The following is a 27,540-nucleotide window of genomic DNA, read 5'->3' on the forward strand; positions in this document are numbered from 1 at the left end:
TGTTTGGTTTGGGTCCAAGCCCTGTGAGAAAGGCCCAACTATGACATTAATTTGTTATTATCAGGTTTGGAACAACCCTTCCTCATGCAAGGGGTCATTTTACCGTTGTAGAAAATAAAATAGAGAAAAACAAGGATTTGTATAGTGCTACTAAATAAATTCTTGGAAAAGCTTAGAAATTTTTACATAAAAAGAGGAGAAATGCATCATATTTGAAACAACTTTTTTTAAAGAGGGGTCCACTTATTTTTAATAACGTTAATAAGTAAATGATATGTGTTACAAAATTTGGGGACATGTTTTGACCATTTATTACAGATGGATACATAGTTCTTTGTGAAAATATAAGCCCTTTTGCAGTAAAAAGTGTTTTTACAAAACAATATATTATAACTTATATTAACCCCTCATAAAAGAGATATTTTATAACACCGAGGGGTTGTTCCCAACCTAATTATGACTTGGATGGTGAATTGTCTCATTGGCACACATACATATATACCACATCTAATTATTCAATTATTTCTTGGTATAATAGCTCGCCTTTACTTTTCAAGTTTCGCATCAAAAATTTGCAAATTAAATATTGTATGAGTCCAAAAATCCGTAGAACAAGAAATTAGATTGATGTGGTCTCATCACATTAAAAACTTGTTGACTACTCAATCATTGTGAGCATATGAAAAGTACAACAAATTTATTCCCCATCGTTAACACAGAATACACGACATAAAATCGAGCGGAGATTCGACATTCGAAATAGAAAAATGCAAGAAATGAAGCGACCTTATCACTGAAAAATATACATGCTTTTGGACGGAGTACTTTCAACAAATTGAAACACTGTGGCAAACGTGAGATATCTGCAGTTGTTTTTACATCATAGTCATTTTGCTCTGAGGGGTATACATGTGTAAGGGAACATTCAATCAAAGGAGCATTTGGTCCTATTTGCAATTGCAATATTTAAACTTCGCATGAGAGGATGCAGTTTCCACAAAAATGCCACGGCATTTCAATATTCGTAACTCATGATTTTAAATGCCATACCCCTTTTAGACCAGCAGGCTAATAATAATATGCATGCATCACATGATACGTTGTTCACAAATCTTGTCTCGCTATTTGTCGAGTAATAACAACAGTATATAAAGGCAACAGTAGTATACCGCTGTTCAAAACTCATAAATGTCTGTTACGATGAGGTTACATTGATTGATATTGTTGAAAAAAATCTCTTCCTGAACTAATCGGTAAAATAATATTATATTTACTTAATCATATGAAATAAGATGATATCATTTGTTTTGATGATTTCGAAATTTATTACTTGCACTTCACATTTTCGAAAACTGAATTAATAGAATATTTTATCAATAATCTAAGTTCCAGTTGTATTTCGAATATATGAATATCTTATGTGCCGTCATGTTTTCTGCATGCGCATTTAATTTTATTTCAACTTGTGTTTTAAGCATGTTGTAGCTTTGGTTAGAAAAAAATGGAAACAATATGCCAATGACTGGTGGAACCGATTAGACTGGATATCGATGGCTGCATATTCCCTTGGAATGCTATTTAGATTTGGCGAAACCCCTAATAACCGTTATGCGTCGAAAATATTGTTGGTGCTTGCATTCATGATGCTATGCATAAGAATACTTAATTTGTTTTGTATGTCAGAGACCCTTGGACCAAAGTTAGTGATGATTCAGAAAATGGTAAGTAAAGGGAACTTATTCTAATTTAGTTTAAATAATTTTATCAGATTTATATTTTCTTTAACTGATAATCTTTGTCACAAATGATATGTAGTAAATAATTCGTATGATCTTTGTATATTTATTACTTCTTATATTTTTTGAGGTAGTGTCTGTAATTTCAGTATAACAAATGAGCGACACAACAGAAACACAACATAAAAAAAGTTACACACACAGAAACTATAATGTAACAACGGCCATTTTCCTGACTTCATACAGGACATTTCAAGAAAAAAAAATGTGGGTTGAACCTGGTTTTGTGTCATACCAAACCTCCCGCTTTAATTGCAATGTTTAATATAACATTAAAATGACAACATTACATGACAGGATTACAATACAAACAAATGAGAGAAAATATAGGACAGAAAAACACACGAAATAGCTGACTAAAAAACATCAGGTTTAATAACTTCAATGATTTTAAGAAGTACTGTTTAAATTAATGCATGCATCATACTGAAGGTAAAAAAAACATCCATTTGATTAGGGACTTTGGTATGTTTGTGACTTTATTTTTTCTAAAACATTTCAAATTGCAAATTAACATGTGGATAGTTATTTTATTGACCATCATATTTTGTGCGTATTAATCCCTGGGCCTTTGGGTTTTGTTAGTTGCGGAAATGTAAATGTCTTGTATTGCTTTATATGTAACTGTGTGGCCTGTTAATTGGCTTTTATTAAAGCTCTTCTTTTAGGTTGTACTAAATCTTGATAAAATATTCGGCACTGAACATTGAATTAACAAAAATCTATAATTTTTTGAGATTTTTTTCTTCTTAATTTTAATACATTGTTTAATTCCAGTTTTCGGATACATTTGCCTTCATGATTATAATGACAGTGATAATGATGTGTTACAACATATCCCTCTATGCATTATTATATCCAAATTCTGAGTTCAGCTGGTCACAAATTGAAAAGATCACACAAAATGGCTACTGGATGTTATTTGGAGAGTTGAACTTGGATGGTGACACATGTAAGATTATTAATTTTATTTATACTGCACTCGTTCTCTTTGAGCAGTCAAAATGTGTTGACTGTATATTTCTAAGTCATATACAGTCACTGAACTGATGTCACATTTCGTCATGAATATTTAAATAGAAATTGACGAAATTATTAATTAATTATTCATACGACCTATTTAACCTGTTCTTAGTTCCAATGTATACAACGACATAAACTTATTTCTTTTGCAATTTTTAGAAGAAAAAAACATATTTCACTTTTTTATATTTTTGGTTTGGAAACTATATATCATTATGTTTTATGCTTATTGTTGATATTTTAGTTCATTCTCAAACAAACTTGTTCATCATTAACTGGAGGTAGATGTACATTTCATTGTGCTGTACATTTCCCCGCCTGCATAATATGAGGCCTTTTTATAAAAGGGGGAAGTTTCCCGATATTTAAATCAAATACTTACATACACACTAAACAACAGTCGAAAATGTACTATTTAAGATTGCAGTATAAAGACAATAATAGTGCATTGACTTGACATATCAACGATATAAGGATTCTGCCCGTTTCTAAGCCTCATCCTTATATCTTAACAATCATATGCATATCTTCTGTACTTACAGCGTTTAATTTCATAATCTATATTTGCAAGATTACGGTAGTTATACTTTTTATTCATTGCAAATCATAGAAGTTTGTAATTATTTACTATAGACTTATATATTAAGATGGACTTATATGGTTTGATATACATCCAAACGTGTATCTACTTATGTTTTTACATCTTTTTACTGTTCATTACAATGGTGAGGTTCGACATTCAAATATGGCATAAATACATTTACGTTCATGAATATCAAAACGCATAACATAGCAACACATCAACCTACAATTTATAGTATTATTTATGGGAATTACAATACTTAAAAAAATAAAGATTCAGCAGCAAAAATGACAATTATAGTCATTTCAAATATAAAGAATTACAACATTATATTGCTATTAGTCAAGTGACATTAACCATAATATTTCAAATTCAAATGCATCTACTGAAAATATGTCTAAACCATATCATAAGAAAGCATTTCAGCTGTATTATTGTTTTGCCCGGTTGTCAAATATTTGCAATGAAAGTTAGAACGAACAATTTTATATTTTTCAAGACGAACATTTTTTTGCATAGTGTGTCGTCTAAATGATAAAACTCTGTATGGACATTTTAGAAAAGAGACTTCTAGTCAACCGTTACATGTTCTTTTGACTAGTAATGAAGTATGTGAAGTTAAGTATCGCTTTGTCCTAATTTTACGATCAAATGGATAAACATGAGTTAAAATCGAACTATATGGCAATAATTCATTTGCTATTCACCATAAAACAATATAATTCATACTGTTGCCCAGAATACAACCATTTGCAAGCAAACAGCTATTCTCGTTAACAAATATTTTTGTGTATTCATTCTGAACGATATTATCTATGTACCTACCTTGAAATTTCAAAATGGCGGTTTTTTTTTAAATCTATTATCATTTAAAAAAAAAAAGGATACAGAATATTATATACCACTAGAACACACCCGTGATATCGCGGGTCCGTGACTGAATTAAAGTATATAACTATGCGCAAGCCTTATTTTAATATTAGTATTGTCATCTGATAAAGTCATGCCGATTATAAGATACAAATTGAAAACTGTACCTATACGCCTTATTTTAGTCCAAATTTTTAGTATTCGTATTGTTATCTTAGAAAGTTTTACTGATTAAAATGCTACAATAGGTAACAATTTGACAATCTAGTAGTGTCAACCCTGTGAATATGACTCGTGTATATAGCATATTAATCCTGAATACACCGTTTGGTGGTGCGCCTGTCAGATGCGGAACGTACAAATAAGGTAATAGGTAACAGGTGAATATACTATTGGTATCGGTATCGGACTCAACCCGGAACTTCTTAATTATTGGCAATATTAATTACGTGGAAAAGAAAAGGGCCTGGAGTGGTGTAATTTTCAATCTACACCTTTGTACTATATTAGTTATATATAAAGTTGAATTCTTTGATTCGTCGTTTTTACGTGATGACAACTGACAAATTGGACCTCGTAATTTTAATATTATAGATGTTTTTCATAGTATAAAGTGTACTGAGAGACTTTACTCACTCATTCATAAGTGTAAACGTGTTGAAAACTATTTTTCATAAAATGATCAAGGTAGATGCAAATGTCAAGGTAGATGCAAAAATCTCGCAAAACCTGATTAAAGGAAGATGTCATAATTGTGAAATTGACATAATGCATGATTTTTTTTCTGCCAACGAGATAGTAGCTTTTGATGGACAAAGGGTTCAACGAATCGACACTTAGCATTCCTTCTGTGTATGAAGTAATTGTCTTCCATGGTTACTTTAAGGAAGACTTCATAGTTCACTATCTTCCATACATGTTGACAAACGCTAAACGTATATCATTTAAAGACATATGGGATCTTAAACTTAATATCCCCAAATCTCTACAATCTATGTTAACTTACTTTTTTTCAGTGACTGAGCCAGACTGTACATTCAACCGAACAATTTACCAGACTGGGGTTTTACAGCGATGTCCGGAACAACTTGGTCTATACATTGTGCCTTACTTAAAAGCCTTATATGGATTGATAGCTGTAATAATGTTGCTAAACTTACTCATAGCTATGTACAGGTAATATATGTTGGAAACTATAGGTATTGTATAAATAGCCCTGCATTTATTATTCTAACCCTGTTATCAATTCATTTACTGCAAAATTAAAATAGAACTGAAAATGGACACGGGAATGTGTCAAGGGGACAAAATCTCAACCAAAGAGCAGGAACAATCAATGGCCACCAGGTGGTATCCAACGAAACGAGAAAATCCCGAAACCGGAAGTGGGCTGCAGCTTGCCCCTTAACAATAATGTATACTAGTTCAACTCCAAAACATATAAATGATCTAACGAAATATAATAAAGTAGACTAACAAAGTCTAAAAGTTGAAGAAAAATTAGAAGAGTTAAGTGTGTTTGTTTATATCTCAACCCTCCTGATACATATAGCCTATGTTAAAAAACACACACACAACAATCTTCAATGTAAACAAGAAGGCCGATGTTAGAATTGGTACCATTTGAAACTTATAGGCAATATGACAATGATCAAAATAATTTAGGAAAAGACTACTAGCATTGATGAAATCCAAGATCTAGATCCCAACTAACTGATTTAAAGATTGCAACACTTGAACTGTCAGTGTATCATATAATTTTGAGGCCATCGTTTTACCATAGTTCTGTCGTCCCAAAACAGTTATAAGTGGATGATCAAAAAATAAATCGCTTAAACAAAAACAACAATCTGGCCAACAAGAGTTCATTGTAAAATATTTTAACAGAAAACTAACTAGAAATTAGAATCTAAGAGAGAGAAAACACAACAATATTTAGGCGCGAATCAAGGTTCATAAGAATCGAATAACTGGACACTTGCAAATTACCTATTACTTTTATGGTGACATATGGCATCTTTCCAAATCACAATCGAGGGAATAAGGATCTTATTTCAATAACATATATTTAAAATATCCGTTATCATTGGTTACATTTCATCCACAGGCCCGAGAACACGGTTTATTTCGTTGTGCATTTCTTTTAGATAATAAATTCAAATTAAATAAAATCGCACCTGCCGAATCCCAAAAAGATTTTATTAGTGTAGTGTTTTGCTAGTGGGACACATGATATTGAAATTATAGAAACTTCTGCCAGCCCTTACTTTAAAAAAATGGCAATTCTGTGTATTTTAAAATTCTGCTTGACATCTTCAGACGTAATAAAATTTGACCTTTTTGAACTGGACCAAATAACAACTTAACATAAAGACCCAGCACCCAAGTTTTTAAAACATGTAATTCCATCCCCCTACGTAATATTTCATACATTAAATATCAAGAAATAGATTAGGAAAGTGTATCATATTAAAAATCCAAGTTATACACTGTTCAGACTAGGGACTATATTCGACTATATACAACGAAAACAACAAAAGGACGATAACTGTGGCCTTGGACCAAATGTCGACCAAATCATTACGACGACTAAAACGTTTATTTTTTAAGGTAACTGTAGCTTTTTCATCCTTGGTACAACAAATCTTCTAATAGCCTTACTTTCTTATCAATGCAGGGAAATCCTAATAGATACGCAAATTGCTATATTGTGGATTGCTAATTTTTCGTGGGATACCAATTTTAATGGATTTCATGGTTTGAAGTCAAATGTTCAACGAAGTTCAAGTTTTGTAAATTTCTTTTATGCAAACATTGGAACAACCATAGATCAAATATCCATGACAATAATTTTTTTCTGAGCAAACGAGAATTGGTATCAACGAAAATAAATGAATCCATATTATATAATCATTCTGCATGTCGTCGCATAACTAGTATTAACTCATTATCAATTGAGAGCAATACTTTGCTTTGTTGTTTTACATTGGTGAATGTACATAGGATACACATCAATAGACAGTATTTGGAGAACTTGAAAACATTTCTTTGTTTTTGTTTGTTCTAGTGATACATTTCAACAAGTTCATCAAGTATCCAAGTTCCACTGGTCACGGTTACAGACCGACTTTCTTGAAGAGTATAGTGTAAAAACGATATTTCCAATACATCTTCAGTTATTTGCATTGCCAATGTTCCTCGTCCATGCCCTTATATGGATTTGCATGCCGAAATTGTGCATAGACGACGACTTAAAGAAAGACAAATCACCATTTAATAGTTTTCCTATGTTTGTTAGAGGTAGTGTATTAATTATATCTATGTATGAACCTTACCACAAATGTCTTCCTGGATGTTTCATAAGGCCTTCGTTTTAATTGACAGACAAAATAATACCCAAATATAGTGCAGTATATCTTATAAAAAAAGGAAAATGTGGTATGATTGCCAATGACAAAACTCTCCAGAAGAAACGAAATAACACAGAAATTTACAACTATATGTCACCGTACCACCTTCAACAATGAGCAAACCCATACCACAAAGTCAGCAATAAAAGGCCTCAAAGTGACAAATGTAAAACAATTCAAACGAGAAAACTAACGGCCCAATTCATGTACAAAAAAGTAACGAAAAACAAATATGTAAAACATCAAAATACGGCAACAACTGAATAACAAGCTGTCGATCTTGAAATTGGGAGAAGATATGCACTTGCTCCCATTTTATTCATATAAAACTATGAATAAATATTTAATAAGCTAATAGCAACTTGATTTTCATTTCATTCTCTGATTGGTTTTATGTAAATATTTTTTTTCAGATTTTTTGCATCGTATTTAATTGAAAACCAACTAGAATGTCTCAGTATTGAGCTTTCCTCGTCGGAATAATAAAGGGTTGTAACACAAAACATGATTTATTATGACAAGTTGTTGGTATGCTTTCCAGATAAGCTGTTTTGTCGGTTGTCAAAGATGACAGTTATACTTATACTGTTGTCACCTCAAATTTTAATTTTATAATATATGTATGATCAATATAAATCTAAACTTTACCTCAGAACTTCTTTATCTGATAACGAGTGGTCATTCAGGTCTAAAAAAAACATATTCTTATGCACATACACATAATAAATAAAAAATGTAAAATAACAAAAACCCAAGACAAATAAAAACAGAAATTCATATTTCAAAATCAAAAGCTCAAATACATCATACGAATGGAAAACAATCGTCATATTCTTGACTTGGTACGGGTATTTTGCTGTGTAAATATAGTGGATTAGATAAGATTATATAGCTTGCTAAACCTCTTACTTGTATGACAGTCATATCAAAGTCCATTAAAGGTGATCAAAACAAACAGATATAATAGGTGAAAAAAATAAAAGAAATAAAAAATAAGGGTAAAGCCGTCAAGAATGTGATAGTATCTTAACCACTATAAAAAAAATCAAATATGACAATATTATAAAGAAAAACAAAAAGGCATGCAGAAAAGCACATTAGCAAACAACGAGAGACATAAATACAAGAAATCTAGAACAATAACACAATGACGGAATGTAAAGAACCGAGGTATGGCATATGAACCTAACGAAATATACGCTAAACAGTACAACTAGTGTACCTAAAATCTATACTTCAAGACCATCGCGTATCATTAATGAAGTTAATGCGTAATAATTATCAACAAGGTATTGGTATCTTCCGATGGACTGTTAAAAAGAACGAGACTTTCTTTGAAAACCCCTGGTTTATTTACTTCCTGCTCAAACACTGGTGACGTTTCTCGGAAGTCTGAAACGGTATTCAAACTCTTGAATACCGAATGAGTTGGAAAAATGACGTTAGTATATTACTACGGAGGTTGGAGAAATATATCGATTAAAACATTTTCGTTTGTCTTTGATTTTAAAACTTAGTTCGAGGTATAAGTATTAAAATGAGTAACAAAAGCTGTGTCTGCTGTTTCTTTTATTTCTAGTTCTTGAGAATATATTAATTGAATCCAATCAAAAAAGTGTGGGTTGTCTTTGAAACAACATATGATAATAAAAAAAAACCACATAAATAATATTACACGAAACACAACATAATAAAACTAAAGACTAAATATAATGAACCCCGGGGTTTTCCAGAAGGGTAAGCAGATCCTGTTCTATGTGTGGCATCTATCGTGCTGTGTATGTTATTACATATCCGGTGCTAAGTCTAATTTGATGGGACACATGCGTGAAAACTATGAACATATCCGCTATCGTCGTTGCAATGGATATTCCACATCGGTCAATACACTCCTTATGACGTCCGTAAAATTCACTAAGAAATGATAACAGTTTCACCATTTGGAACTCTTAGTTTAATAGCTTTTTTGTGAGCGGCAGACCCTTTCAAGGAATTCATGATAGGAAATACCAGCCCTGGAAAATATTGTATCAATTGGGAGATAAATAACTCATTTGCAGGAATGTTGCTACATAGAAATGGAAAGTTCACATATGGTTTATACCTCCATGCGAGGAAACAATTTCCGTATTTCTTAAGACATTCTTTCACTGAGGACAAAATTGTTATCAATCTCTCTTCAAAAATGAAAATAGTAAAAGAAATCCTTTTTCATTTGAGCACTACCGATTTGTTGTATACGAATACAACGCATTTTTACGTACAATATTGAAAAAAAAAACAACAGTGAAAGTATTCAGCTAAAATGAGGTAATTTAAAATATTTTGTTATGGTTGGGTTGCAGTCACTCTGGCACATGCCCCAAATCGCCTTAGGTAGAAAGAATATTGATATAAGCTTTTGGAGGTTGTTTGGTTAAAAAATACAAAAAAAATGATAATGACAATCATGATTTAATTTCTGAAAAAGTCCACTTTTGAATTGATAACCAGTTTTAAAAACACACGCTATCTAGGTTGTCGTAGTTTTTACTTTCTTGTCAATATTTATAACAAAAACGCAATGTCATTTTGAATAACTTCTTTTCATCGATTTCAGTGTTTCTATACGATACAAATTTCGATTTGAAGCTGGAAGACACAGATAAAGCAGAAGGACATGGTGCATTGATGGCAAAAGGGTAATCTATTCTTAAACATTATTAAATTTGATTTGCTATGTATTACTATGTTGTGATGTTATACTATTGTTTCAGAAAAGGGAGAAGGTTGTGTACATTAAAACGTTTAATCCCGCTGGAAATGTTTGCACCTGTCCTAAGTCAGGAATCTGGTGTACAGTAGTTGTCGTCTGTTTATGTAGTTCATACGTGTTTCTTGTTTCTCGTTTTTATGTAGATTAGACCGTTAGTTTTCCCGTTTGAATTGTTTTATATTAGTAATTTTTGGTGCCCTTTATAGCCTACTGTTCGGTTTGAGCCAAGGCTCCGTGTTGAAGGCCGTACCTTTACCTATAATGGTTTACTTTTATAAATGTTATTTGGATGGAGAGTTGTCTCATTGGCACTCATACAACATCTTCCTATATCTATATAGGAAAACATTTCGGAATTTTCTCGCTGCGTTGAAGACCTATTTGATGGACTTTGTCTGGTTTCTATTTCTTTTTGTTCGGGTTGCCGCTGTTTTGGATCACAACCCGAAAGCAGACGCAGTTTGTATCATCACTTTTTGACAGTTCTATCCTTAAAAATATTTCACAGTTATAAAGTGAGTTTAGAAATGATTCATATTGAAGATACAATGAAATCCATGACTGCGAATTTGAAACTGATTTGGTGATTGCTATCAGAAATAAATGCATTTAGAGGGAGTAGAGTGTACATTCACTAACTAGACACTTATTAGCTATATTACAGCATTCTTAGTTCTAGCTAACGGAATTGAAACTAAATTTTCTCTAAAGGTAATTGAACTTCAATCAGATTTTGAAATTTATAAATGAAATTTTGCCATTTATCCATCTCACCAAAAGTTAAGCAACACCTGATAATTTTCCAGAATCGTTTTTTTTACTGAATTCATAACTTATCGAAATATCGATACAATGAACTAAATTTGTGTTTTATAAGATAAAGAAAAGTTCATTTACACGTCGTCTCTTGCTTTGAACTAAGTGTCGTAATGTTCTAACAGAAATTCTTTGCCATTCTTCAATCAAGGCTGCACGTAATTTCTGTTAATTCTTACTAGCAGGAGTCCTGTTGTTGATTTTGCAACCAATATCATCCCAGACATGTTCAATGGGATTCATATCCAAGGAAAAGTGTCATTACCTCGTTGCGTAAATAATCTGACGCAATGCGTGCTCTGTGTGGCTTTGCATTATCGGCAATGAATATTGGTCTACTTGCAAGATTGCATGTCAAAATGTGGCACAGCGATGTCCCGGGTATTTTATCGCGATATTTTTTACACTTCGTAGCCCCATGCAGAACATAGAGAGTCATTTTACAGTCAAATGAAAAGCATCTCCAAACTGCCAAACCCCTACCACCAAACGCTGTAGTTCCAAGAATATACTGTTTCCTGTGTGTTGTGTTCCGAGGACGCCATACGCGCATACGTACATCAATATGAAGTTGGAGGAATGTTCTCTCGTCAGACAAACGCCATTGTCTCAAAGTCCTTTTGCGGTGACCAAGTGACCATTGATGACGTGCTTGACGATGCCTACTAGTCAGTAATGGTCTTTTGGCTAGTTTACGGGCACGTAAATTCATACCATTTAGTCAGTTACATTTCATTGCACGAAACAAACAAAAGGATGCAAACTTGTATGTAGCTTTATAAAACCTGTTTTTGAGGTACCTATGAATAGAATTTGTACCTGAACTCCTACCTGTCGATTCACAATAGATTATAGACCGTGTATATTTCATATTAGGTTGTAGGGAGGCGGGGCTTATTTCATACACGTTTATTAGTGGAGCTACTTCCCTTTATATTCCAAATAAGGTGAGAAGGGAGGCGGGGCTTAGTTCATACACGGTAAGTAGTTAAGTTATGTCCCTTCATATTCCATTTTAGGTTAGAATGGAGGCGTTTTTATTTCATTCACGGTGAGTAGCGGTGTTGCGTCCCTTTATAAAAACAAAACGGTACTGAGAAGAAATCTAAAAGTTTTAAACAGATGAAGAAAGTGATGATTAAGATTGAAATAAGTTCATAAAACGAATTTAAACCTAACAAGTTGTTATTGTTGGCATCAGATGTTGTAGGATCAATGAAAATATTTCTTAATGCTAACAGTATTGAAGACTTGCTCATTTTGATAGGTACTAGTCGAAATTTCACACGTAAAGATAGTCGGTAAAATAAATTTGTTATATAGTGTGCTAGTGACGTAATACGGTATATATGGGGACAGTAAATTCCATATGGGGATTCGAGCTTCGACTTTCCGAATAAGGCCTTTGACCATATAAAACACAAGAAGATGTGGTATAATTGCTAATGAAACAACTCTCCACCAGAGTCAAAATGAGATAGAAGTTAGCACACTTATTTTCCCCAATACCTATGTGTAAAAATGGTGCAGTTCACTCTCAACGTTATTGCATGTTTAAATCCTTATAGTTACTAGAACATTACGAATATGTTTTCTATTCTCAAGTGTAGCTATAATACAAGCATGTTCATTTATCAATAAAATTTAAACTCTCGCCTCACTCATCGGGAACCTTGTGTTCACCTCTAAATTTCTTTCATTTTTATATTTATATTTTAAATTAGTATCGTTGCAGGAATGATTTGTATGAAGATGAATGTAATGCTGTGTGTATGTGTGTGGGTGTGGTCCTCTCCTTGTTGCATTAATGACTACATGTCATATCAAAGATGCATAATTTCTTCATTTTATTTAGAGGAACATAAACATCTATTCAATTTTCCAATACATACATATAATTTATTTCTTTTATTTAATTTATTGCAGGGAAATTGACGTCACAGAAGCTGACCAAATAACGGTATACGAGCTTATTTTTTTTTTTTAAATCAGAATAGATATGTATGCATCTAATAAAGGAAGCGTTTTTTTCCTTTTTGATCGAAACAACATCTGAAAGGGCTGATCAATTAAGTATTAAATCATGTTTTAGACAATTTTCGGCCTATTATCTTGCAGTCAATGAAGTGTTGGTCAGTAATTTATTAGACAATTCGATTTAAATATAGACTGAACAGATCGTAATTGAGTACAAGCGAACTGTCGTAATGAGCAGTACTGAATTTTACCAAATTGATAAAATTTAAAAAACCAAAAAATACTTAATTTATTATCTAGTCTTTAATTGAATATTAAGATTACAAAAACCTTGGTAAAAGTTGTTTTTACTGTTTTCGTTGGTTCACATTTAATTGTTTTATATCTGTAGCAAGAAAATATCATTTTGAATTGTATCCATTCGAGGCACAGAAATAAAAAAAACATCAAAGCCACTGACGTTTAAGTACCGGAACAATATCAAAATTATGTAACAAAACTGGAAAACAAGTGAAATCTCGGAAAATTCTCTAGATATTTCGTTTCTGCATACTTTTAAAATGTATCAACAATATTAGAAATTATTATTATTGAAAGCCATATATTTGTTTAAATCCGTATTCTTTGAAATTCTTTTGGTGCTAAACTTACAACGATTCCAATTGAAAGAACATCAACTAGCTATATATAGTACAGCACATTCTTAGTGCGACGCATGTCTTTGTGCATATTCTTGATGTGGTAATTACTATAGAGGATAGTCAGATTTTTCTCGAACATCGCTAGCTCGAGATCCAAATCTTTGTGACAATAAGGGAAATAAATCGGGTGACCACTTTGTGATCCTGACCAAACGTAATGTGTCCAAACCCCCCTAAACAGCGAAAAACAATTACATACCACAAGTATCGTGACATCGAAATGTCTGATTTAACGGATGGCTAACGAAACATCTCAAATCCCGAGACCCACCAAAAGTCTGTTGAAAAATTTGTCGTAAGCTACAATTCATAACTTAAGTCAATGATCAACAAACATGCCCCAATTCAGTTAAAGACAATAACAATTTGACTTAATAAATACTGAATGGTACTCCGACCAGCTACGAATTCTAAAATGGAACGTCGGAGGGTGGAGCGAAAAATGCGAAAGTCCAAATTGACTGTTCCTCAGCCAAAATTTACAAGGAAAAGTGTCTACAGACAAATATACAGCTTCTAGAATGTAAGAGGGACTATTATTCGAACAAAATTGCCGAGATTAAAAGCGATCAGGAAATGTTACATAAAACAATAGGAGTTTTAATGGGGAACAAGCCTGAAGTGGTTATAACTTCGTCTCACGATGAAAAGGAATTAGTAAATAGGTTCTGTGAATTTTTTCTTGGAAAAATTGATACCATTCGGAATGGGTTATGTGCATCGATCGGCGGAATGTTATCTATCAGATGATCAAAAAATTTCAGGGCGTGCATTTACATGTTCTACCTCCTGCAACACTCGACGAAGTCAAGAAAATTATTCTGAAAACGCAAAAATCAAAAACTGGACCCTTTGCCAACACACCTTCTCAAAGGGTGCATAGACACTTGTAACTTGTTGTGGCTGTTAATAGCAACATAGTGACCATGTCGTTGGCTGAATCGATAGTACCTTCAACTCTCTAAGAGGCAGTTGTGAGACCATTACTTAAAAAAGATCACGTAGACAAAGAAGGTCTAAAAAAAATACCACCCTGTGTCAAATTTGCTATGTGTATCCAAAATTGTCGAGAGAGTTGTTGACCCGAAATTTGGATCTCATACCATTTGAAACTCTTTACATGACGATATGCACTCATGCAGCATATCGCACCGGGCATTCAACTGAAACAGCACTGATCTGTGTTCATCATGACATATGCACTTTACCATAACTCGTGTGTTATATTGCTGATGTTGATTTTCTTAGCAGCATTCGACGTGATCGATCACAACATTCGTTTTGGTCGTCTACAGTATATTTGTGGTATATCTGGAACAGACACGTCGTTGATTCCTTCATATTTGACTAATAGGTCGAAATGTGTCTCTATTGGATCTGTTTACTCCGACAGTATGGTTCTGAAATATGGTGTTCTACAGGGTTCCGTGCTTGGACTTATATTTTATTCTATTTTTTTCGTAGCCGGCTAGTGAAATCTGTAAGAAGCATGGTATTGCATACCACTTCTAAGCGGATGATACGCAAATTTATCGAGTTATAAAACCATTAGTTAATTTGGATTACCGAGCGCTTGTTAGGAAGATATTAAAACTTGGATGTATACAAAAATGTTATAGTGAAACAAGGACAAGACCGAACTGATTGCGTTTACTTCAAAACACAAAGTCAAAAGTCTTAGTAAGTAACAACTGAATTTTGATGGAACTATACTTAATGAATCATCATGTGTTCGAAATCTAGGAGTTTTTCTTTCTGGATCAACAAACCCTCAGCATTCAACAACAGACCAATTAAATTACCAAATCCTGTTTCTATCAGATTCGTTACAGATGACGAATTTGATTATATATAACAGATGACACTTGCAAAACTCTTGTGTGCTCTCTTGTTACGTCGCGACTTAATTATGTTGATGCTTTAATGTATGGTGGGAATGCCTCGAGTCTATTCAAATTTAAGCGTGTCCAGAACCCCAATGCCATGCTAGTAACCCACAAAAAGAAGTTTGGAAATATAACTCCTACACTCATAATTCTTCATTGGCTACCATTTAAATTCAGATGCCGGTATAAACTGTTGCTTTACGCATTCAAAACCTTTCAGGGACTTGCTTTTTCGTATCTGAGTCAACTCAAACATTTTTACAAACCAGCACGATTGTTGCTATCTGAAAATGCTGCTTTGATTGAGATGCAAAAAATGCACGGACCAAAATGTATGGTGAACGGAGGTTCGTTGTGGCGGTGTCAAGGCTATTCTAAATCGCTAGAGATATTCAAGAAAAAACTAAAGACGCCTTTATTCAAAGTTGCTTATAGTTAAGTCCTGGAACCGTGATTGAATGTATTTTACTGATGTTGATTTGTTTTCGAAATATTTTGCACATTTTGGTTTGATTTAATGTGTTTCTGTTTATTTTAATATGATATAAGCCGATGTCTTTTAGTAACATATTTTATGAATACAAAATGGTCAGTAGCATTCAGAGTTTTTAAAAAAAAAATAGTTTACTTAACAAGTATAGAAATTTTTACTTATTTATTTATATTTTGTTTAATTTATTTTTAAACATGTTAGAGTAATTGTAGTGTTATATAATGCGCTTTAAAAATGCCTTGTAATAATAGCAAAAAATGATAATAATACCACATCTGTTTGAAAAATAATATTCTATCCTTTATGTTCCATATAAATGGAATGTTTTATGATGTAACATTAGGTGCAAAACAACTAGGAACAATCGTTCATACAATTGGAAAAATACTATTATATATATAGGGTTATGTTATCCGATATCTCTTTTCATTTGGGTAAAAAACTCAAGTTTATCGTGCTAACTCAAACAGAGATTTAGTATTATCGTATTGGGTTTTTAAAACAAATATCAAGATCTTGAATAACCCATGGAGACTTAGTTTACTTGATAGATTCATCGTTTTGCTATCAAACAAACTATCATGTCTAACTTAACGGGAAACACATTTTAATCGACGACGACGATGATGATGATGATGATGATGATGTCGTGCGAACCTAATGTGAAGAAGATAGTGAGCAGAACAATATTTTAAAAATGATGCGTCACCTACGTTTACAATTTTACAACACACTTTCTTTCTCCTTAGACATTTTTCATTTTACCGACTTTTGACTTTCGACAAGGTACTTACTTTGTGGGTAAAACATAATGGTACTCGGTCAATTACGAGCAACCATTGGAAGTTAAATCAAATACATTGTTGGTGCCATTTGGGTTGAATGTGGAGGTTTTTTTTAATGATTTAGTCATGTATAGAAAGCATAAAATAGTACACTTTCCTTCAAAATTGTACATTTTAAAACTTGAATGTACTTATTACTTTGCTCTTGCTGGACCATGTACATTGGTGTCATACCACAGAGAAGTTAACCTGTCGACAAATATCAATTCCGGAGTCAAAAGTCGGTAAAATAAAATCGTCTACTGAAAATGTGAAATACGATTAGAATAATTTTTCGTCCGTTTAAACTTATATGATATGTTATATTAGTGGAAGATATTAGCCAGAGAAATCGAGGGAATTATGCAAATTATGATACATGATTAGTAATTCTAAAACAGATGGACGACATCGTGGTTCTGATATAACGCCAAGGATTTAGAGTCGTTTTCTTTGTGAAGATGACAATAAAACGGAATGATTCAAGTTTTTTGCAGACAAAATTGCTTCTCTAGAGACTTATAAAAATATATATGTTACTGAAGGTGAAACATTCTTTGCAATTTCAATACGGATACTTCCCAGCTTTCCCTTTATAACCAAGAACAAGCAGATACTCGTATGTTTGTCCATGATAAGCTTGCTGCTGAAAATGGTTGATAAAAGCAATTTTAAGTAGTACTGATACAGATGTAGTAGTATTAGGATTGCAGCTCTTGCAATATTAATAATGGACAAAGTGTGGATAGGTTTTTGAAAGAATAAAGAGCTTTCGATGGCTTCATGTATATGACATATCAGATGTGCTAAGTCCTCGTACAGCTGCTATTATTTCCTTGCATGCATTCTGTGAGTGTGACACTGTGTCAGCATTTGGTGGGAAAGTGAGTAGGTCAGCTTTGCAGACATTGGAATTATTTCCAGATGTAATGGATGTTGTTTCTCGCTTTAGCTTTGTATGAACACAGAGACATGGACATCATAGAAGCATTTGCTTGCATCGTGTACGGCAACATCAACATTTGCTGTTAACAAGACACGATTTGAATCATTTGTCAGGAAACAGCACCCTTATGATGCTATCCCCCTACAAGAGGTTCTCTTCCGAAGCACATTGAAAGAGAAGCATATCAAGTCTTGCACACTGGGTTTGGATGAAAGAAAAACAAACACTGACAGTTGGAAACCAACATGGACTCCTTTGGCTGCATTTGCACCCTCGTATAAGAAACTTTTGAAAAGCGGATGCAAAAAATGCAGCATTGTTGATAACTGTAAACGATTCCGTTCTGGCCTACCTCGTACGCATTTGTGTGTTGGCAGCTGTTTGCAGATAATTATACGGAATGCAAACTGCCTTTTCTAACCAAACTAGGTATTTGAACTTAACAAATCAACAAATTAAGTGATATCTCTTTTAAATTAGAAGAAAATGAAAAAAATAATGAAATTTTAAACGTTTTTGTCGCCATTTTGGAACCGGAAGTTAGTTTTTCGTCGTGTATGTACTGTGTAATCGTCCTTTAGGATCGGTAATTTACGTTTTATTAAAGCTTGCATTGGATTACACCTACAAGCTTCACAACTTTCAAAGGACTTACGAAAGGTAGCCATTTTAACGTTTTTGCCACCATTTTGGAACCGGAAGTAACTTTTTCATGTTTTAAATATTGTTTCATCGTACTTTAGGAACTGTTATTTTCGTTTTATCAAACCTTTCTTTGGATTATATATAAACCAATAACACAGCTTTTAAAGGATTTACGAAATGTAGCCATTTTTAACATAATTGCCGTTATTTTTGAACCGGAAGTTACTTTTTCAGCATTTATGCATTGTTTTGTCGTACTTTAGGAACTTTATGTTTTATCAAAATTGTCTTTGAATTATACCTAAAACACAACTTTCAAAGGATTTACGAAAAGTACCGAATTGGATATGACGCCATTTTGAAAATGAGCGATGGCCATTTTGAAAAAATGGATTTTTTTTATGGCCAGCAGCTGATTTTTTTTTAATTATTGTTTAGTCAACCTCTATGCCAAATTTCATGCTTGTATCACGATTTGCACAATTATCCCCACTATATCTCCCACTATATGTTTAACAAAAGTATATACTAAAAAGATCAACAAGAACGATGGCACATGTGGAACAGGATCTTTGTACCCGTCAGTTCACGCGAGACCACCCTCGGTTTCTGGTGGGGTTTGTGTTGCTCGGTCTTTTTAGTTTTCTGTTATTTGTCTCATTGTTGTTTTTCATTTTTTTTACCATGTCATTGTCATTTTTTCTTAGACTTGCGATTTTGAATATCCTTTTGTTTTATTTCGCTACGTTGTTTTCTACCATTTAGTCAAATTAGATAAATATAACTGTAAAAAAAAGTGTGTGAGTCACACAAAACATCACCATATAGTTAGTTATTCCCTATACAATTTGGTTGAAATATTTCCATCCCCTACCGCTGTCGTGTTGGTATGGATTATTGAGCTGACTGGCTCTTAATCATATTGAACACTAAATTAAGTAACTTGTACATACGCTATTGGTCTTCCATAGACACACTTGAAATTATTTTCTTGATGCGTGTTGAAATTCCAGCTTAAAACACCTTCTTAATTCAATTGAATTCAATTTAATACCTATGAGTCATCAACCAGAACTTTTTATTTTCCAGAAGATGAATCAACGCTGTACATTTCGGTAGTGACTGGAATGTCATGGTTAACACAGCACATTCCGCGTATGCTATTATCTTTATACTACCATATGAATTACCGTTCGTATGAATAAAATTGCACTTCATCTGGAATAAGATATTTTTTTTATCTTCTATAGATTCTTCAAACGAAACTAGATTCCAACTTAATCAAAATAGACCAGCTCAAAGAAAGAAATGATAAACAAAATCAAAAAGTAAGTATGTAGGTATAAAGTGTATGGAGACCACTTTTTTTGTTATCAGTATGAATAAAACTATCATATGAGACAGGAAGTGACATCTTTTAATTCGAATATAGCAAATTATGAAGAAAATAAACTGGATTGGTCCCCAAAGATAATTTTGAGTAAACCATAAGTAGCTTCTCATTAATTATATAGAAAATTATTTGGAAATCCCTTCAATTGTTCTCTGAACAATTTGTTTTTAATTTTTATATATCTAATTTATTATTTCTTATTCGGAATCGGAGCTAGAAATACCAAATGCTATCATAAGTTTTGGATCATTTTAAGTAATGATTTTTTATAGTTCACCTGTCTTATTTTGTTGTCTTTGTTTGCACCCAATCAAACGGTGTAAAAAGGTTAAGGTATAATATACAATTGAACAAACTATCTGCTATCAATAATATATATATAGGATTAGTTTATCGTCCGTCGTCGTCGTCCTGCGTTAACTTTTACAAAAATCTTCTCCTCTGAAACTACTGGGCCAAATTTAACCAAACTTGGCCACAATCATCATTGGGGTATCTAGTTTAAAAAATGTGTCCGGTGACCCGGCCAACCAACCAAGATGGCCGCCATGGCTAAAAATAGAACATAGGGGTAAAATGCAGTTTTTGGCTTATAACTCAAAAACCGAAGCATTTAGAGCAAATCTGACAAGGGGTAATATTGTTCAACAGGTCAAGATCTATCTGCCCTGAAATTTTCAGTTGAATCGGACATTTCGTTGTTGGGTTGCTGCCCCTGAAATGGTAATTTTAAGGAAATTTTGCTGTTTTTGGTTATTATCTTGAATATTATTATAGATAGAGATAAACTGTAAACAGCAATAATGCTCAGCAAAGTAAGATCTACAAATAAGTCACATGATCAAAATGGTCAATTGACCACTTTAGGAGTTATTGCCCTTTATAGTCAATTTTTAACCATTTTTCGTAAATCTTAGTCATCTTTTAGAAAAATCTTCTCCTCTGAAACTACTGGGCCAAATTAAACCAAACATGGCCACAATCATCATTGGGGTATCTAGTTTTTAAAATGTGTCTGGTGACCCGGTCAACCAACCAAAATGGCCGCCATGGCTAAAAATAGAACATGGGGGTAAAATGCAGTTTTTTGCTTATAACTCAAAACCAAAGCATTTAGAGCAAATCTGACAGAAATGAAATTGTTCATCCGGTCAAAATCTATCTGCCCTGAAATTTTCAGATGAATCGGACAACCTGTTGTTGGGTTGCTGCCCCTGAATTGGTAATTTTAAGGAAATTTTACTGTTTTTGGTTATTATCTTGAATATTATTATAGATAGAGATAAACTGTAAACAGCAATAATGTTCAGCAAAGTAAGATTTACAAAAAAGTCAACATGACCAAAATGGTCAGTTGACCAATTTAGGAGTTATTGCTCTTTATAGTCAATTTTTAACCATTTTTCGTAAATCTTAGTAATCTTTTACAAAAATCATCTTCTCTGAAACTACTGGGCCAAATTAATCCAGACTTGGCCACAATCATCATTGGGGTATCTAGTTTAAAAAATGTGTCCGGTGACCCGGCCAACTAACCAAGATGGCCGCCACGCCTAAAATTAGAACATAGGGGTAAAATGCAGTTTTTGGCTTATAACTCAAAAACCAAAGCATTTCAAGCAAATCTAACAGGGTTAATATTGTTCATCACGTCAAGATCTATCTGCCGTGAAATTTTCAGATGAATCGGACTTATCGTTGTTGGGTTGCTGCCCCTGAAATGGTAATTTTAAGGAAATTTTGCTGTTTTTGGTTATTATCTTGAATATTATTATAGATAGAGATAAACTGTAAACAGCAATAATGTACAGCAAAGTAAGACCTAAAAAGAAGTCAACATGACCAAAATGGTCAATTGACCCCTAAGGAGTTATTGCCCTTTATATAGTCATTTTTTTTTAACAATTTTCACAAAATTTGTAAAATTTTACTAACATTTTCCACTGTAACTACTGGGTCAAGTTCATTATAGATAGAGATAATTGTAAGCAGCAAGAATGTTCAGTAAAGTAATATCTACAAACACATCACCATCACCAAACCACAACTTTGTCTTGAATCCATCTATGTCCTTTGTTTAGTATTCACATAGACCAAGGTGAGCGATACAGGCTCTTTAGAGCCTCTAGTTGAATTTTCGGCGACTCAAGTAGAAAAATATATATTTCAAAATAAAAATAATTGTAGTGTAAAATTCTACAAAAATTATAATAAAAAAGAAGAAGCTCAAAAGTAAAAACAAAAAACATGCAAATGTAATAGTTACAACAGAAAAAACAAAGTATTTTTTGCCAAAAGTGAAAACAAAATGTTAAATGAACTAGAATGAAATTGTCCCCACGTGCGTTTGCATGCTGTCAGAACAATTATAAAAAAGGAAAAGGGACAATCATAATTCATAAGTCAAGGCAAAACCGACAAAAATATTTCAAAAATACAAACGATGACAAAACAAATCACAGTCAATAAAGCACCTCAAAGATTGCGCAACAAGAACACAGGTGCTTAGATTAAGTGAAATGTTCAGGATTTCTGTCTTGCATATTATTGAAAATGTAACATGTTTCAACCCCATGAGGAAGTGTACAGTTCTATTAGATATGATATTACCTTCAATAGACATAATATCACTTTATCGTTAAGGTTCTGAACAGACAAAAAGAAATGGATAAGGATTTAAAAGAATTAAAGAAATTGGTTCGTATTAGTGTTTGTGAATGTCATGTTAATTTTTAGTTACATTTTCCTTCAGACATCAATCAGTAGAACAATAATTGCATTTCAATTTAATCATCAGTCATTTTTTAATTCATTCAGTGGAAATATGAAACTGCCATTTGTTGAATATGCTATGGAATTTAAAAGAGAAAAAAATGAAATATAAAACCACCTGTTCAACTGGAGGTTAATCTAAGATTTTATCAGTTCAACGTCTTTCTGAGCGTTTAAATGTATGTCATATAGTTTTTCTCAAGGTTCATTTCAACTATAAAATGTATAATGATTTCAAACATCTTGCTCTTTTGAATTGCTGCCATTGGAACGATGTTGTTGAAATTAAAATGTATTTTGAATTCTGTCATTATTATCATTTGATGCCAAAAGATCATGAACAATTGTATTTTAATTACAGTAAAATATTCCACGCTTAACCTATCGGGTATATTACTGAAAAACTTTTATATTTGACATTATATATTAAGCATATGAAAATAATGTTCAATCCCTCCGTTAGGGGTTTAGTATCGCCATCATAAGATATATGAGACGAACATTAGCCGTAAAATGCCAACAACTGGTTTTACAAAATGTGTGAGTATTTATGATGCAATTATCCTATGAGTAAATCAATATTAATACCAAAATATGCCATCTTTAATAACCTGACAACAGCATCGTTCTGAATAAGTCTGTTTACAGGTTTTTGCTAGCGGGGTTAAACATGTTTTGTGATATACCAAATCTATATATTTTGAGTTAAAGTCCCGTTTTATAACTATAGTTTTATTTGCTTTTTTAGATAATCGAAAGACTTGATACAATGAAAGGCAATTTAAGAAAAATTGAGCATAAGGTATGTTATAATTAGATACTTAGATCTGTATCATACATGTGGATTGCTTTTACGCCGTCCACAATTTGAAAGTTGCATGTAGTGTATTTTGGACAAAGATGTATAACAGGTATATTTACTGTATATCACTTTTGGATAATAAAATAGCAGGACACGAGCGATCAAGTTATTTGCTTAAATCCTATAATTTTATACAAAACAGCAATTATTGTGTAAAACTCTTTACGTAGAAAGAAGTTATAAATAGTATTATTTTGACTGCTTTTATATATGCTAAATATTTGTTTTGTTTAATTTAATTTTTCAACTTATCCATAAGGAAGATAATCATGATCGTGAAAGATTTATAAAGTAATGTTATAGAAACTTACATTTCGTTGGAAATAAACGATATTAAGCTAAACTTAAGAAATTCATTTTTTTTTTATCAAAAAAACTACTCCATAACACATTTTTGCTTTTTATATTCTTACAGAATATCATAAAACTTATAGTTCATTTCAAATATGATATGATGGAATTCTTTTTGTTCATTAACAATGTTGGTTTTTCTTTTAATTTATAAAAATTAACTTGAACCTTACAAAATCACGGTGACCCTACATATTTAAAAAATATCATAAATAATTATAAAATCTAAAAAAACGGCAGTTGTAAAATTTTCCGCTTATTTTCTACTATTTTGTTGTCGATAACATTATATACCGTATCTTTTACGCAGTCAGTACAAACAATGTTTGTATCTGAGTTATATAACATGTATTCTGGTGTATCTTGATAATGTCTGTATACTGCCTTTATAAAAGTATTAACAGAAATCCAGAACTCTATCACTTTATCACCCAACGGAAAACTTGTTTCCGAATAATTTTAATTTGAAATCGTTCGTTTAAGGATGTCCACCTCTGAGGAGTCTAGAATTAATTTTTTTTCTTTACCTGATGTTTGTGTTTGTATGGCTGAGAAAATATAATAAGCGGAAAAAAAAGCATATGGGGTTGCACTTCTTGTTTTGCTACGGCCCTTTAAAAGTGCTCAATTTTGATGATTTTCTTATTTTCATTAATTTTTCACCTATTTTGGGGCTATTATCATGGAAAGAATCACAATTCCACAATGAAACTTGTTTTCATATTTTCAAAACGGGGAAGTGGACACATCTGAAAAAATACGACTTAGACATACTATAGATAGGAATTGATATAAGAATTTTCTATCATATTATGATGCGTTGTCGTGGCAATTTTACGATGCTGTCAATTTTGTCAATTTTTTTCTCTGTTTTAAGAACAAAATGCATATTACTTTAACTTCTTTGTTATAAGTGATGGAAAAAGTACATATCTCAGAAATTTGAAAAGAAAAAAGTGATATGGGATGTACACGTTTTAGTTAAAATCATTTATTGTACCCACCACCCATTTTCTCACTTGATTGGTTATTAAATTTGAAAGTTTAATTACTCGAAAACTCCATATTGTAAATTCACATTTTTTTCACAGAATTAAGTTTTATTTTACCATTTTTAGATATTTTTCACTTGAATCAAATGTTTTTGAAATAATTTCATAACGAGATTTCAGCGAGACCGAAACGTCATTATAAAATTTCCTTAAGTCATTGATACATTTTTTTGTTAACTTTGTTGATAATAACTTCCAGCTGTGCCCTAAAAAGAAACGCATTGCGTCGGATAACAGTATACCATATAATTCCTCCAAGTCAAATCAAGGTATCGTCTTGCATTTGCAATGAATAAGTTGCCATTTGCTTTTCCACAACATTGAATTCTTCCTTCGACTTTGATATGAAAAAAGTAAAATCGCAAAAATATTAACTCCGAGGAAAATTCAAAACGGAAAATCAAATGGCAAAAACAAAACCTCAAACACATCAAAAGAATGTTGAACAACTGTCATTGTTTGAAACCAGAAGTACATGAATCTTCACTAGCCTTTTTTTTTTAGGTATACACCACTGTGTGCATTTGTAGTTAAAAGAGTAAATGTACAAGAGAAATCGGAAACATCGAAAGTAGCATACAAGATATAGGTTAATATGTATCAGTATAGGTAATATCAATCCATGTTTATGCGTAAAGTAGCTCAAGAGGAACTTTATTATGTGGTACACTTATTATTCCGTCTGCTGTGGATATAAAACGACAACAGTCGTTTAGAACATTATCCCACCAAGAACGAATTATTGAATATACTGCGAATTTTTACGATAAATCAAATGACCTGGAGGGACTATTAGTGCACTAAGCATGCAACGCCTTCAATAATAAGATGCCGGGGAGGACACTTATCATAATGAAAAATTAAATGTTTCTTTGTTGAAAACACATTTTTGTTTTGTCCATCATTTCATCAATATTGAATTTGATGGTTTCCACTTTCTGATATTGACTAAATTCCCTAAACAATAGTGATCTGAGTTTTACTTATTATCCAAATTTGTAGTCTTAACATCAATAACTACTAATGTTCGAATGTGCATAGATTATGCAGGTGTTGCGTTTATAAATACAATAACAACTGATATCATTTGCTAAAACTTTACTTTTAACGATGGACGGTTATTTCTTCTTGAGCTACGTTACGCATCAAAATGAATTGATATTACATATATTGATACATATTAACCTATAATATAATTTTGTTACAAGTAATGAAATTAAGACACAGTTGGCTCTCAATCTATAAGCATCAAATTAAGTTTTACATAAAGTTGAATTTTTAACATCAGTTTTCCATTTTGTTTTTCTATTCGAAAATCATGTATGTGGATATAGTCTGAAAACCTGTCCATATCAAATCTTTTATCACCTAGTATAACTAATTAGGAGATGTCTGTATTGTATTGTTAGCTCCATACGGCATCAATTGGTGATTTGATGGTCGCAAATTAAATTTACTGGCGCCGCGTTATCAAAATAAACGTTACAAACGTTGTTACATTAGAATCTAATTTGATCCTCCTTCATACAGATGCAGATGCGTGCCGCTTATTGAAGCAATTGTCTGTAGGAATTTTACCAACATTTACAGTGTTTTTGTTTTATTTCCTGTTTATTTATTTTTTTGTTTCAAAAGATAAAAAATACATTTAATTTAATATATTGATAAAAGGTGGGTTTTTTTATTTTTGAATTCATCTAACGCTTAATACCAAAGAAAAGAAAATTGCATGTTCCAAGACTTTAGCATCCTCGTACAAAATTTCACATAATCATATGATATGATTTATTTTATTTTTAAATTCTCTGTAGCCTTTGTACTTGCGTGGTTTTATGAGAATAAACTATCTATCTAGTAATAAAAATGCGTTTCGACAACCGAAAAGCGTCTTATAAATAACTATTGATGATGAATTCGTAAACATTTAAAAGATATACTAGTACATGTAGTAGTTATTTGAACTTTTAGGCTGCCAAAACTGCTAAATATATAGAAGCAAAAGAGGAAGACACACCTGATAATTATTCTCGTACATCAGATGAGTTTGATTCTGAAAAAAATCTATGAATCTTCGGATGAAGAATGAGAAAGTAAGAAAACTTTAAAAATATAAACCAGATATTTTATGGCAACTTTGAAATGTTAATTTTGTGTCACTATAACAGAAAATTGCAATAATAGAAAATACATTTCTTAACTTTGGGTTTTTTTTTTTGTAAAGGATTGCAAAAATATACATATCTTGTTTAAAATATGTGAATTGTTTTGTTATATTTTGTTATATCAGGGAAAGAATGTCTGTCGAAATGGTTGATGTTCATAAAAAAAAAACACACACAAAATGTGACACATTAAACTATGCGAATCAAAAAGAAAAAAAAAATC

General features: G+C 32.2%; 1 protein-coding gene and 1 long non-coding RNA gene across 2 annotated transcripts; both read left to right on the forward strand.

Moving 5' to 3' along the window:
* Positions 1-1,478: 1,478 nt before the first annotated feature.
* LOC143043518 (uncharacterized) lies at positions 1,479-5,442 on the forward strand. Its single transcript, XR_012968436.1, has 3 exons — positions 1,479-1,721; positions 2,574-2,748; positions 5,289-5,442. It is a non-coding gene; the product is annotated as an uncharacterized LOC143043518 (long non-coding RNA).
* A 1,901-nt stretch (positions 5,443-7,343) lies between these two features.
* Positions 7,344-27,249, forward strand: LOC143043519 (uncharacterized). The gene is made up of 7 exons (XM_076215800.1): positions 7,344-7,572; positions 10,282-10,363; positions 13,180-13,213; positions 19,976-20,053; positions 22,762-22,815; positions 23,639-23,692; positions 27,124-27,249. Exons 1-7 carry the CDS (start codon positions 7,464-7,466, stop codon positions 27,220-27,222), a joined length of 510 nt encoding a protein of 169 aa, XP_076071915.1. The 5' UTR covers positions 7,344-7,463; the 3' UTR covers positions 27,223-27,249.
* Positions 27,250-27,540: the final 291 nt, after the last annotated feature.

The sequence above is a fragment of the Mytilus galloprovincialis genome, chromosome 8, assembly GCF_965363235.1.
Source record: "Mytilus galloprovincialis chromosome 8, xbMytGall1.hap1.1, whole genome shotgun sequence".
Taxonomy (NCBI): domain Eukaryota; kingdom Metazoa; phylum Mollusca; class Bivalvia; order Mytilida; family Mytilidae; genus Mytilus; species Mytilus galloprovincialis.

What these genes read in the sequence shown, in the direction of transcription:
- LOC143043519 (XM_076215800.1), top strand. Translation starts at nt 7,464, where the DNA reads ATGTTCCTCGTCCATGCCCTTATATGGATTTGCATGCCGAAATTGTGC. An exon ending in CAGAAGCTGACCAAATAACG is followed by an intron (nt 13,214 to 19,975) that starts GTATACGAGCTT and finishes TATCTTCTATAG; the next exon opens with ATTCTTCAAACGAAACTAGA. An exon ending in ATGATAAACAAAATCAAAAA is followed by an intron (nt 20,054 to 22,761) that starts GTAAGTATGTAG and finishes TTTATCGTTAAG; the next exon opens with GTTCTGAACAGACAAAAAGA.